At 41.5% G+C, this 15000-nt stretch overlaps 2 protein-coding genes across 5 annotated transcripts in view; one reads left to right on the forward strand and one right to left on the reverse strand.

The window, feature by feature from the left end:
* The window catches only part of LOC135115858 (adenine phosphoribosyltransferase-like), a 183532-nt gene that overhangs the window by 61450 nt on the left and 107082 nt on the right, over positions 1-15000 (reverse strand). For both annotated transcript variants that reach the window (XR_010276073.1, XM_064032893.1), the window contains exon 3: positions 8595-8652. Coding sequence is in view for 1 of the 2 variants with exons in the window: in XM_064032893.1 (XP_063888963.1) it covers positions 8595-8652 (58 nt within the window). In the remaining variant the exon portion in view is untranslated. The remainder of the gene's footprint in view (positions 1-8594; positions 8653-15000) is intronic.
* Positions 1-15000, forward strand: part of LOC135115857 (hemicentin-2-like) — an 82890-nt gene that overhangs the window by 44032 nt on the left and 23858 nt on the right. For all 3 annotated transcript variants that reach the window (XM_064032890.1, XM_064032892.1, XM_064032891.1), the window contains exon 3: positions 13291-13592. In XM_064032890.1, the coding sequence (XP_063888960.1) occupies positions 13291-13592 (302 nt within the window). The remainder of the gene's footprint in view (positions 1-13290; positions 13593-15000) is intronic.

Below are 15000 nucleotides of genomic sequence, written 5' to 3' on the forward strand. Positions count from 1 at the left end.
ATACGTAGTTTCAAATATTAGTATTTCGAAGTAGCAATTAATAGCTCGAAATAACAATAGTTTGAGATAATAAAAATTCTAGACAATAATAGATCATAATGGTACAGTTCAAAATAGTTCAGCACAGTTTAGTATTCAGTATTCAATATAATAATACTTCGATTTACAACAACAATAACAACAGTAATAATAACAACAATAATAAATCAAAACGACGGTAAGATCTATATATGCCAACAATGAAGACCATCACTACGTTTTCCGCTTGATAACATGAAATTATAACAACACGTAATGTAACGAGGAAGAAAAATGAAACGTTGCAAAGTTGTGCATCACCGGCCTGGAAATAATGTATTCATTTTATGGAAGCTTGTCCGTCAAATGACACTAGGAAAAAAATAGTAATTAACGCATGGATAGATGAAATAAACACACACACACACACACACACACACACACACACACACACACACACACACACACACACACACACATAGCGGGGTGTGTTTTACTGAGCGCCATCTATTTCCCTGTCAAAGTCCTATTAATATCACGCCTCCCTTTACCTACAAATGTATTGCTTACGTATTTCGGATAAAGATATACATTTTATTTTATCTCGCGAGCGGCGAGAGGTGGATATATAGTGCCCGTGGCCTAGAGAGAGAGAGAGAGAGAGAGAGAGAGAGAGAGAGAGAGAGAGAGAGAGAGAGAGAGAGAGAGAGAGAGAGAGAGAATTATTTTCCATTATGTATAAAGGTGAAATGATATTACTCCGTCTCCCCCCCGCCCCCCCTCTCTCTCTCTCTCTCTCTCTCTCTCTCTCTCTCTCTCTCTCTCTCTCTCTCTCTCTCTCTCTCTCTCTCTTTCTCCCCCCGCCCCTCTAGAGGCATCACTTTCAAGCATCTCAGCCTCCTGTCGATTCCACTCTCCCTTGAGCCCAAAGTCACGGCGACTCAAATATGCACAGAAACTTTCCCTGAAGACTCACACTATAGTGCCGCTAAATTGTGGTCCTCTGTGTGTGTGTGTGTGTGTGTGTGTGTGTGTGTGTGTGTGTGTGTGTGTGTGTGTGTGTGTGTGTGTGTGTGTGTGTGTGTGTGTGTGTGTGTGTGTGTGTGTGTGTGTGTGTGTGTTGTGTGAGAGATGGGCACGGTCCTATTATTATTTTCTTTCTGACCGTGATAATGCGTTGATTTATGTATGCAAGTATGGATTTAAGGATTATTCTCTTGTCTGTCTGCCTCCTCTCTCTCTCTCTCTCTCTCTCTCTCTCTCTCTCTCTCTCTCTCTCTCTCTCTCTCTCTCTCTCTCTCTCTCTCTCTCTCTCTCTCTCTCTCTCTCCAGGAACACACAAAAGCCCAGCCAGTCCAGCCTCGCGCCAGAATCCCCCAAACATGTGTCGGCCGAGTGAGGGGACAATTCCCACTGATTCCCGCTTATGGGAAACGACGCTCAGGCGGGGACGATGTATTTCCCATCTTCTTTAAGCCTCATACACAATGCGGGGTTGCAGGCAAGAGGCTAGCGACCGTCAATGCAGGGTAATTCCTCTTTCACGTCGCCTGCCTGAGCAATCACTTCCAGCTTCCTGAACCTTAATTTGTCGCTCCCGGCGAAGTGAAAGCATACTACTGAAAGAGTAAAACCGCCTAAAAGTGTAACTGTACTCGCATCCCCTCGCCTTAATATGGAAAAGCAAAGGTCCATGGGTTTGTGGATGACCGCATATTCCTCTCTAAGAACTGTGAATATTCAAAGACGATGGAAAAAGAAAAATACGAGTATCTCGCCTAGTGTAGGACTCAGCTCTCATGGGAATATATTTCAGCGGTGTTCTTTTTCTGTAAGGTTTTCTGTGTTCATATGCGATCACTGTTTCTCGCTAGTCTTGTGTTCTCCACCTTTTCTCCAGTCAAACCTCTGACGCTCAAGTCTTTAACGCAATCCTTTCAACTCTTCAACGACCTGCCTTGTCTCCTCCCAGCCACGTTCAATTCCATCATTCCTCTACCCACACACTGCTCTTTTCTTCTTCTAATGTGTCTATACAATTTCAATCTCTTCTCCTCCATCTCCTTTGAAACCGGAGGAATCTTTGCTCTCCCTTTTACAACATTACAGCATGCCTCACTCCATCCATCCTCGTCACTCTCAGCACACACCGCGGCGTTCTCATCTCTGCATCACTTATCTTCTAGTCTTGTTCCTTCTTCAAATAAGGAAAATAAGAAGGCATTTAGCGAGCACATACTTCAGTCATCATGCATTTTTTCTATGGATGTCCACCACATGGTTATTTAACTTTGGGCTGTTCCACTGAACGATACCACCATTATTGAAAATGTATACCACTGGCGTCCCTACAAAAAACTAGAAAGGACCACAAAATTCCTTCGTTACAGAGTGAGGGTAAGGAGAGGGTGAAGTTATACAATGTTACACAGGTTTAGAGCATCTGGACTGGGTTATTGACGAGGTTGCCAGGTTACAAGGCCACTTTTCCTCGGCATGGGTGTTGTAGCTATTCAAAGGTGGGCGAATGGCGGCCACAGTATGTAAGGAGTCATGTCTACCTGGTATATAATAGTATGTGAAGCAAACATTCCCGTTTTCGTGTACTGAAACGTGGAGGGCATTCCCGATGACTTAATAAAGGTGGTGAATCTGGGAAACATGAAAAAAAAAATAAATAATAACAATAATAATAACCCTAGAGCCACATACATAAACATATTCACGTTACAATGCCATATATAATTAATCAGTCAGGCCCCAACCCTTCCCTAGAATTACACAGAAAACGCTCAGAAATATCCCGCGGATTAGTTGGCAGACAAAACCGAGAGACAAACAAACAAGCAAGACAAACACAGGAGAATACTCTTACATAACCTTTGAGCGGATGTAATTAAATTAGCCATGAGGAACTTTCCCGATTGGAGAGCGATGAGACCACTTTGAATGAGAGACAGGGGGAGAGAGAGAGAGAGAGAGAGAGAGAGAGAGAGAGAGAGAGAGAGAGAGAGAGAGAGAGAGAGAGAGAGAGAGAGAGAGAGAGAGAGAGAGAGAGAGAGAGAGAGAGAGAGAGAGAGAGAGAGAAGGGGAGGAGCGTGAGTGGGATAGGGGGTTGAAGAGGGGAAGGAGAGGAGAGGCAGGTAGGGAAGGGACGTGTGTTAGGAAGCCCAATAAAGAGCTCTCCTGTACTGATGCAACACGGCTGGAGATGACGAGATACACGCACCAGGGAAAGAGCAGGAGGGAGTTCAAAAGATGTTTGTCCTTTCACTTTACCTTATCGTCATAATCATTACGTATCAGTGAAAACAAGAAAACATCACTGCAGCGACTGCCGGCTGACATCTGGCGTGGCTCTGCAGACTCGGATCGGGGGTGGTGAAAAATATGTTTTTGTCCATCCAGAACGATGCAAGTAAGTTATTTTTAGGAGCGAAGAGGAAATATGAAGTTTAGTGCTGAAGATTTTTAGTATACGTTGAAGGTATCTAGTGGAGAGAGAGAGAGAGAGAGAGAGAGAGAGAGAGAGAGAGAGAGAGAGAGAGAGAGAGAGAGAGAGAGAGAGAGAGAGAGAGAGAGAGAGAGAGAGAGAGAGAGAGAGAGAGAGAGAGAGAGAGAGAGAGAGAGAGAGAGAGAGACTGCATATATGTGTGTGTGTGTGTGTGTGTGTGTGTGTGTGTGTGTGTGTGTGTGTGTGTGTGTGTGTGTGTGTGTGTGTGTGTGTGTGTGTGTGTGTGTGTGTGTGTGTGTGTGTGTGTGTGTGTGTGTGTGTGTGTGTGTGTGTGTGTGTGTGTGTGTGTGCAAAAGAGACAGTAATGTAATATAAGAAAGAGAACGAAAAGAAGGGCGAAGAAAGACAATACTTTGTTTGAGAAATGTTACACCAAAATGCAGGAAGAGTCTTAAGACCACTGAAAGCAACAACACAATTCTGCTCTCTCCTGACACATCCAAGGAGGAGGGGAAGGTCAAAGGTGAAGCGGTCTGCCTGGAGGAAGCTGATGATAGACTTCCTCGTGTGTGCTGCATGGGGAGTGACAAGAGGGTAAGCTGGGGGCAAGAAAGCTTCCAGCAATGCGTTTACGTATGAACATAACATGACAGATTGCGAAGCTCTCCGTGTAAAAACAAGAGGACGATAACAAAAAGCTTTGAAAAAATATATGCAGGAGTTATTTTTTTTTTCGGATAGATGACAAAACCAACACAGTTTTAATACCAATAAAAGTGAAAATAATACAAATGTGTTGATGAAGGTTAGGAATTTTTTTCTTTCATAATAAAAGGAAAATTCCAAGAGAAATACAACGATCTCTCTCTCTCTCTCTCTCTCTCTCTCTCTCTCTCTCTCTCTCGCTCTGTGTGTGTGTGTGTGTGTGTGTGTGTGTGTGTGTGTGTGTGTGTGTGTGTGTGTGTGTGTGTGTGTGTGTGTGTGTGTGTGTGTGTGTGTGTGTGTGTGTGTGTGTGTGTGTGTGTGTGTGTGTGTGTGTGTGTGTGTGTGTGTGTGTGTGTGTGTGTGAAGTATGTGATAGCAGATGAATAACACAGAAGGTAATCAAAAAGAGAACTATCTAAAGGAAGTTTTGCTTTAAAACAAATCAACCAACGCAAGAGCACCACAACGCCGCCGTGCCTCCCTCCACCACCACGTCTTCATCTATCTATGTCTGAATAAAACACAAGACAAAAGTAACGATAAAGAATGCAGTCCATCGATAACGCTCAGGAAATCAAAATTACTTTAAACTGAATGACGCCAGAATATGAAAACTAATATGGCAACACCATTACAAAACCAAAATAACGTAATGCCTATGTCAAAAAAAAAAAAATAAAATAAAAATAAATAAATAAATAAATAAATAAATAAATAAATAAATAATCAGATAAAAATGTACTTGTATGATTAGAAATTAGATGACATTTTTTATTTACTTAATTTTTATAGAAAAGACGTCGAAAATTATGTAAATTAGAGCAAATTGTAAAGCCAATAAAAAAAAGTTTTAATTAAAAAAATATAATAGAAAAACCAATAAATGATGCGAGTAATGTGATAATGTAATTTAGCAAAGAACTTATTTTGACGAGCACGATGAAAGTGCGAGAGATAATCAGCACAACGAAGTGAGAGAAAACAGAAATGAGCACAAGACAAAACAATAAATAATGGGTACATTAATTAGTAGATGATACGGAGAGAGAGAGAGAGAGAGAGAGAGAGAGAGAGAGAGAGAGAGAGAGAGAGAGAGAGAGAGAGAGAGAGAGAGAGAGAGAGAGAGAGAGAGAGAGAGAGAGAGAGAGAGAGAGAGAGAGAGAGGAGGGGGACAAACGAAAAGCAGGACAGAGTAAGGCTGAATAAACCGGAAGGACAATAAAAAGAGAAGGAAAAAGGAAGGAACAAAATCAACGAAACAGAGATGCATACATGAGCAGCTGTGAAAGTTTTATATTCGTGCTGGGTGAGAGCAAAAATATAACCAACTCCTCGAAAGATTATTCACATTTTTCGCTAGAGGAGGACAGGATCATCATCATTAGAGCGTTTTTTACGTAAACTCCAAGGATCGATCAGTCATCCGAGTCGAAGGTGAAGGTAAACTCTTTCAACACCACGGCATCAAATTAATCATATTTTAGTCACTGGAGGATCTGATCAGGTTAAGAATAAGACTCGAGACTAGTTATAAATCTTACATTTTCTCATTTGCTATATTCAAATGAATCTGATCAGGGTGAGGATGAGTTTTCAGTATACATGTACGTGTGGTGATGAATCCTGCTGTTATACTTATCTGCTGTATTTCAGTTTTATTTGCTAACACTCCATTTCATAGAGTTATTAAATAGTCTACAGTAGTGAATTGGCTGAGTGTTCCTATTCGGTCATTTTGTAATCTGAAAAAAAAAACTCGAACGTAAATTCTTTCAACATCAAGGCATCGAAATAATTATGTTAAAGTCACTTGAGGATCTGATCTTTCTTTTTTTATTTTATGAAGAGGGACACTAGTTAAGGATCAGACTTTTCGTTATGTAGGTGGTTATAACTCGTGTCTTCAGTATTTCAGTTTCATTTGGTGTACTCTGACTAACAATACACTTCACAGAGTTATTAAATATCCTGCAGTAGTGAATGGGCCGAGCGTTTCCCTTTGGTCATTCTGTAAACAATCTGGAAAAAAGACCCTTAAATTCCGCCTCTCAATGGTGCTATTTTATTAGATCTATACACGGCGCGTTCCCGTTTTACCTCCTCCCGTTTATTTCTTGTATTTATTTTAGGCCGCCATCTCGCGTGTGTTGTGTGTTGGGGTATCACTCCCCCGCGGGTCTTTACGGGAAGCATCTCGGCCGCGTCATGCATCTGAAACTGGCCGAGGGAGGGGAGGAAATGCTCAATATCGAAACTAAGACTATTTCTGGGTCTCTTTTGCATCTCCTACGCGCCATAAGACTTTGATCTCCCGTCCGACATTTGCAGAATTTCCTCCGGTTACATTCGTCTTTTTCACCTTTCCTTCTCGTGCAATTCTCTTTCATGTCTACCAGCTTCTTTTTTACAGGTTTTTCTTTATATCCCCCCCTTTTTTTTTATCTTCTTACTCTCCCTCTTCACTTTTTGCATGTACCCTTGATCTTTTTTTTTTTTAACGCGTTTTTTTTTTTTATTTCCTAAAGGTAGGTTTTGTATTTTATCACTCTTCTTCTCTCCAATCATTCTCTTTTTCACTTCACTGCGCAGCATATTTCACTTCTTTAAGCACATATCCGTATTGCCTTACTAAATCCGTTTACTTTTGTTCTCTATCTTCCCTCCATTTCTCCCTCTTAGTTCCCCTCTTTATGTACACAAGCTTCTCCGTTTAACCCCATTCCTTCCGTTCTCTCTTCTTCGGGTGCTGTTTTTTTAATTCCTTTCACCATTATGTATGAATTCCCAACTTCCTCAAGATTTCTCCTTTTATTCCTTTTATATCTCTAATCACTCCCTTCATGTACACAAGCTCTTCTGTTACCATCTTTTAATTCTCTCTGACCACCACGTACTGATCCTAATCCCCTCACTTTTGTCTTTTTACTACTTTTTATTCCTTTTCATACGTCTTCCTTTCCTTTCATATGTACGTAAGCTTCTATCTTTACTTCCTTTACCTCTCTTCTCTCATTCACGTATTCTACCTCTGTTAATCCCAGTAACCGCAGCGTATTGCTTGTCTGATACGCTTTCACCGGGATCTTTACACCGGAAAAAAATATATCGGTCTTGTATTCATTAACTATCTGTCTGCCGGGATGAGGTTCTCCGCCGGCCATTCTGCGCCTCGTCAGTCATTCATTGTCTTGCACTCAAAGGCAACGACCCCTCAAACTGACTTTTGTATTTCATGAAGGTCCTCCCATGCTCCAGCGCGGTGAGGCAAGACTGCGGATGGGTCATGCTGCCTTTTTTATGACCAGCCCGGATGCTCCGCGGTCAGCAATGTGAGGAATGGATGCCTCACGACGGGCTCACCATGCATACTTTCATTTTCATTTCGTTAACTATATATATAAAATTTCTCGACGGAGGATTACGGATAAAAATACATATATGTTTATTTCTTTTAACGCGATGGACGAGACCACAACATTTCGCAGGCTAAGTTGAAAGTCAAGTAAAGTTTTGTGTCTTTTATGCTTTTACTAATTCAATATGATCTGAAATATCACCTGGCACTAAACTCCCGAGCAAAAGATAAATGTAATTTCATTTTTGGCTCTGTCCGCGCTCACCCGACGTGACTGAAATATGAGACACAGAAAGCAGAGAGAGAGAGAGAGAGAGAGAGAGAGAGAGAGAGAGAGAGAGAGAGAGAGAGAGAGAGAGAGAGAGAGAGAGAGAGAGAGAGAGAGAGAGAGAGAGAGAGAGAGAGAGAGAGAGAGAGAGAGAGAGAGAGAGAGAGAGAGAGAGAGAGAGAGAGAGAGAGAGAGAGAGAGAGAGACTTGTGGAATTAAAAGAGAAAAACGTTTCCAACTACTAAAAATGTTGCGACTGTGGCCATAAAATGAATGCAGCCGTGCAAGGTTGTGAGGATAAGTTAGTGTGTAGCTAAAAACAGAACTCTGGACATTATTATTACTACTACTACTACTACTACTACTATTATTATTATTATTATTATTATTATCATTATTATTATTATCATCATCATTATTACTTATATTACTATTACTATTGCTAGTACTACTACAACTACTAGTACTACATCAACAACTACCGCCACCCCTACCACCACCGCCGTCACCACCACCACCATTACTACTACTACTACTGCTACTCCTAAAACTACCACTACTGTCCATGCCAGAATAACAAATGACTTGCAGATGCCAGGAGTATGACAGAGTAATTAGATGAAGAGTTAAAGGTCGGAAGAAAGCAATTAAATTATCATAACGTTAAAGTACAATAAACAAAATGAAGAGCAACATCATAACAACACCTCCTCACAGCTGGCAAGACGTGTGAAAGTGAGCGAAATGTGAGTGGTCTTGTCTGACACTTAATTGTGTTGTTAACGTTTTTTTACCTCAATGTTTGGAGATTCGCAGAGTTTCCAGTTTCGTCCTCCTTCCGGAATGTCGCCTCTGAGGAAGAGAGTAACAGAAATGAGGAAAAATATTACCATCATAAGTTGTGCAGCTTACATTACTACTACTACTACTACTACTACTACTACTACTACTACTACTACTACTACTGTTGCTGCTGCTGCTGCAACTACTACTGCTATTACTACTACTTCTATTATTACCATGATTATTATTATTATTATATTACCACTTTTTTCAAGTCTACTACTACTACAACAACAATTACCATCACTACTACGAATACAAGAACGTGGACATCTTCAAAACTAGCTAGCACAGGATCCACCTCTGGACGAAGATAAATTTTTAACATATGGCAAGTGGCGCTGGTGTTGTTTTAATAATATACGCAGCTTTGACCTTCATGTGTACAGGCCAGCTTGGGCCGAACGTGATCCCTGTTTGGTATTCAGGCAACATATCAACCTTCACGCTGCTTGACTTGTAGGATCATTAAGTGAAACCAAAGAATCGTGCACTTAAAAAAAAACATATACGCATAAAAAATTATTCAACATTATGGAAGATAAGTTATATTTTAAAGATGAAGAAAAGGGACATCATTATCATCTCTACGGCCTGCGCTATCATTATAATCATTAATATTGCGCTGAAACCTGTGTGAAAATATAAAATACAACAATCATTATCACAATTCCTTGCTAAAGATTTTACTATAATTATTATTGCGCTGAAAAACGAAAAAGTTGTTAGAATAAAAAAAAGGTTATCTTCATAAAAATCATTCGTAAAGTTTATTATTATTATTATTATTATTATTATTATTATTATTATCATTATTATTATTATTATTCGTCACTACCATCATCGTCACCATCATCACAAAACGGCAAAACACTCGTATTAATTTTGATATTTATCTTTCCGACACAGAAACAAAGAGCACAAACATCAGTTCTTATCGCCCTCACTTACTCTTATTGGTTCGTGTCTACATCCCTCGTTTATTTTTCTTTTATTTTACACACACACACAATCGTACATTCAAACATTTTCCCTCAGGTCGCACACTCTCCAGCTGTTGGGAAAGCGATAACATTCATTTTCCGTTTCATTAAAAAATCAACATTGTAGTTTTAACACTTCCTTTTCTGCAATCTATTATCTTTAAGTGTTTCTCCTCCCAGACCCTTGATTTTCTCCGGTTCTCACATCTATCTCTTCTCTCCCCCTTTTTTTTTCTCTCCTCCCCCATGAACTTTATGTGGCTCTTTATCACTCATTTATTACCTGCAAAATTTACGAGCCGTCTATTCGCCCATTCCCCTTCCTCTTCCTTCCTCTTATCATCTTCGTAAATGCGCCGGCCTGCCCTTTTTGCTCACCCATATTCATCTCATTTCATAATCTGGAGAGCTGTCTCTTTTATCTCCTCAAATCGTCTCTCTCTCTCTCTCTCTCTCTCTCTCTCTCTCTCTCTCTCTCTCTCTCTCTCTGGAAGAATCCATTATTACTAAGGTGTTCATTAGTCAAATTGAAGCCATTAACTTTTAACCTTTGAAGAAACAGTAGGTGTGATTTTTTTAAATATTTTTTATTGTATTTATTTTATTTATTTATTTTTTTCGGAAGGATATATAGACAGACACGTCCTTAAAAAAGCAAACAGACTAACAGATGGCAGCCCGGAGTAACTAGCAGGCAGATGGATGCAGATATATGTCGCTGTAGATGATAGATAGATAAATAAATAAACAGGATAGAGACAGACAGGCAGACAAATAGATAGATACGTAGATAGACAGATAGACAGAACAACAAATAAATAAATAGATACGTAGATATAGATAGATAGATAGATAGATAGATAGACAGACAGACAGACAGACAGACAGACAGACAGACAGACACAGACAGACAAAGACACAGACAGACAGACAGAAAGACAGATAGAAAGAGACAGACAGACAGACAGACGATCAACAGATATGCAGATAGGCAAGAGTAAATATATATGCCAACAAAATAAAAAAATAAACTTGAATTAAGTTTAGGTACAGTTCTTTAAAGAAAGGGAAGCTAGATTACGCCTCTCTCTCTCTCTCTCTCTCTCTCTCTCTCTCTCTCTCTCTCTCTCTCTCTCTCTCTCTCTCTCTCTCTCTCTCTCTCTCTCTCTCTCTCTCTCGGAGCAGGTAAAAGGAGAAATGTTTCGTTAGGGGAAAAGTTTCGAAGTTATTATCATTATTATTTTTTCCCTCTCAGTGTTGTGGCTGATATCCTAGCCTCGTGTGTGTGTGTGTGTGTGTGTGTGTGTGTGTGTGTGTGTGTGTGTGTGTGTGTGTGTGTGTGTGTGTGTGTGTGTGTGTGTGTGTGTGTGTGTGTGTGTGTGTGTGTGTGTGTACGAGTAGTTCAAATTTAAAGATCCTCTCACAGTAAATGCGCACTGAAAACCATTACGTAGCATACACAAACATACATACATACATAAATACATGCATAGCTACACATATACAGTACCATACATACAGATATATACACAGATTCATACATACTGGATACGGATACGCGCCCACGCTCACGCACGGGGACACAAGATAAGAGGCATGTGTATGTTAATGGTCAATACATGACATTTGGTTCGGCTCCAGCAATTAGAGCGAGAGAGAGAGAGAGAGAGAGAGAGAGAGAGAGAGAGAGAGAGAGAGAGAGAGAGAGAGAGAGAGAGAGAGAGAGAGAGAGAGAGAGAGAGAGAGAGAGAGAGAGGATGAGCAGGGCAAGCATAAGCTGAGAAATAATAATGGCGTAAGGGTGTGGTCGAGAGAGAGAGAGAGAGAGAGAGAGAGAGAGAGAGAGAGAGAGAGAGAGAGAGAGAGAGAGAGAGAGAGAGAGAGAGAGAGAGAGAGAGAGAGAGAAAGCAGAGACGTCGACGGCCTGTGTGTGTGTGTGTGTGTGTGTGTGTGTGTGTGTGTGTGTGTGTGTGTGTGTGTGTGTGTGTGTGTGTGTGTGTGTGTGTGTGTGTGTGTGTGTGTGTTCACTGTTGTTGTTGTGATGAGGACGGCAAGAGGGGAGTGAGGGGAGGAAGGAATGAAGATTGGACGAGGGGAATGGGATGAGGGGGCTAACATTTGCGAGGGATTTTGGTGGAGGGGTTAGAGCTAGAGTGAGGGGAATGAGGAGGAGGTGCTTGTGTGTGTGTGTGTGTGTGTGTGTGTGTGTGTGTGTGTGTGTGTGTGTGTGTGTGTGTGTGAGAGAGAGAGAGAGAGAGAGAGAGAGAGAGAGAGAGAGAGAGAGAGAGAGAGAGAGAGAGAGAGAGAGAGAGAGAGAGAGAGAGAGAGAGAGAGAGAGAGAGAGAGAGAGAGAGAGAGAGATTTTCCCTCAGTTCCATCCCTCCTTGCATATATTTCAATTAACACAAAGCTAATACTATCTCTTTTCTTTTTTGCCAATCTGCTCTCTCTCTCTCTCTCTCTCTCTCTCTCTCTCTCTCTCTCTCTCTCTCTCTCTCTCTCTCTCTCTCTCCCTTTAAACACGTTCTCTTGGAAGGATCATTAGCTTTCCGCACAGAAGAAGTTATGAATAATGAGAAGTAATTTATATTGAGTGCCAGCCCTTAACCTTGTGTGTTGCTCTTACCGCCAGATTAGGCAATGTGGTGGTGGTGGTGGTGGTGGTGGTGGTGGTGGTGGTGGTGGCGGCGGTGGTCGTAAAAAAAATAGTGCCATATTCAGTTTCTGTTCTCACTCTTTTTAAAATTCCGCCCAGGTTTTTCAGTTCTGTTTACTTTTGCTGTTTTATTCTGTAGTGAAAGTGTTATACGTACGTGGTGTGTGATAGAGGCTGGTGAAGAGTAAAAGACACAGATGAGCAGACAGATAAACAGGCAAGGAAGAAGAAAGACAAGGAGATAGGGAAGCAAGTAGACATGAAGGCAGACAAACAAACAGACAGACAAAACAGACAGGTATACAAGCAAATAAACATATTGTAAGCATGTGAAAAAGCAGGTTAACAAGTAGGCAGGCAGATAAGCCTACAAGCAAAGAGATAAACAGGTAAACAAGTAGATACACAAACAGGTAAACATATACACAGGTAAAGAAACATGCAGACAAGTAGATAGGCTGTTAGGCAGGTAGACAAGCAAAGGCAGAGAGGTAGACAATTAAATAAGCTGGCAGACGAGCAGAAAACAACACACATACATACATACAAGCAGGTAGATAAGTAGGCAAATAAACAGGCAATCAGGCAGGGAGGCATGTAGACAAACAAGCACACAAGCAAGTTGACAACCAAAGAAACAAACAGTAAGTAGACAGAAAGAAAGACGAACAAACAAAAGCAGGTGGGCAAGGAATTAAACAAGCAGATAGGTAAGTAGGCAGGTAACCAGGCACACCAGTAAACCAGCAGGCAGGCAAGGAGATAGACAAGCAGGAGGACAAATAAACAGGCAACAAACAGACAAGCAGGTGAGCAAGCAGACGGACAAGCAGGAAGAGAAGCAGACGACAGAAAGACAGACAGACAGACAAGCAGGTGTACATACAGACAAACAGGTGAACAAGCAGACACGCAGACAGACAAGCAGATGGACACACCGAGGAACAGGTACACGGGCGGCAGGCAGGCAGCAGACGTGTGTTAAAACTTTCCGCACTTTATTTCCAGCCGAGGACGTTGGTCGGGAAGTGAGGGAGGCAACACACTCCCCGACGCCAATCTCAGAGGACCACCACCAGTATCTCCTCCCCCACTACTCCGTCTCCTCCTCCCCGGCTTCCGCGGACCAGGAGATGGTGGTGGAGGCGGCGGTGAAGGAGGAGGACGGCTTGGCGGTGGAGGACGACGAGTTCTGGGCTCCTGTGACCACCAGCACCTCGGCTCAGAACAATAGTGTTGCAAACCTCACGGCACAGCTCGGCGGCTCCGTTTTCCTGCCTTGCAAGACACACCACTCCCTCGAGAGACAGGTAAGCGCCTCTCTCTCTCTCTCTCTCTCTCTCTCTCTCTCTCTCTCTCTCTCTCTCTCTCTCTCTCTCTCTCTCTCTCTCTCTCTCTCTCTCTCTCTCTCTGTCCACCATTTCACTCATCATTCCCAAGATATCAGCTACCTACTATTAATGGTATCTTTTTAAGGGTATATCTGTTCTTGTCAAAGTTGTATCAGTTAGATATATTAATACTAGATAAAATAAATGGTTAAGTAGGCGAGTTCTGAGAAAAAATACACTTAGATAATTAATAAAGTGAAGTATGCAGTGTTCAGGAGGCTACTTCTACTACAATTGCTGCTGCTGCTGCTGCTGCTGCTGCCACTCCTACTACTACTACTACTACTACTACTACTACTACTACTAATAATAATAATAATAATAATAATAATAATAACAATAACAATAGTAATAAGCGTTCTGGTGGTCCTCTTTCTCATTCTTCTCTTCTTTTTTCCTCTACTTCTCTCTCTTTTCCTTCTCCCCTCCCCCATTCATTGCTGGGCTCCACCGGTAGAGAGAGCCATTACTTATAGATCAAGGCCTCGTGTGTGTGTGTGTGTGTGTGTGTGTGTGTGTGTGTGTGTGTGTGTGTGTGTGTGTGTGTGTGTGTGTGTGTGTGTGTGTGTGTGTGTGTGTGTGTCATTGTGGACGGCAGGGTCTCTCTCTCTCTCTCTCTCTCTCTCTCTCTCTCTCTCTCTCTCTCTCTCTCTCTCTCTCTCTCTCTCTCTCTCTCTCTCTCTCTCTCTCTCTCTGTAAACAGCTACCTCACCACCAATCATCGGATCTCAAAACATACACTATTTTTGGACCTGTGTGACAAACGACCTTTTATCATTTTCTCTTGGGGTGGGGAAGGGAAGAGGAGAACAGGGACATTCACAGTACTTCATCTACATAGATATGAAAGATAGAAAAGTACAAACACACCAGCTCTTTAAACATACACGTAAATATATGTGCCATACGTGTCCATTTGTACGTGGAACATATTCATCTCTTGACTCATATTTAAGTAACTTTTCCTGTAATATTCTGGAGTCTTTTTTTTTTTTTTTATTATTATGAAAGGCAAGGAATGGTCACTTTTTAAAGAGATCACAGACTGCTTATCTTAATGCTTTTTACAGGAGAGATTATGGCAGAGAGAGAGAGAGAGAGAGAGAGAGAGAGAGAGAGAGAGAGAGAGAGAGAGAGAGAGAGAGAGAGAGAGAGAGAGAGAGAGAGAAATATACATGGGTCCATATCTCACAGAAAACGCAGCCTCTAGTTGTAAATATGTACATAAACTCAAGAATATTTCCTCCCAACTATTCTTGGGCTTTCATAATCTTGCTCTTCATTTCTTCCCAGCTTTCTTTGCCCTGGACGTCAACATTCCGCACAT

Source organism: Scylla paramamosain, chromosome 30 (assembly GCF_035594125.1).
Source record: "Scylla paramamosain isolate STU-SP2022 chromosome 30, ASM3559412v1, whole genome shotgun sequence".
NCBI lineage: Eukaryota > Metazoa > Arthropoda > Malacostraca > Decapoda > Portunidae > Scylla > Scylla paramamosain.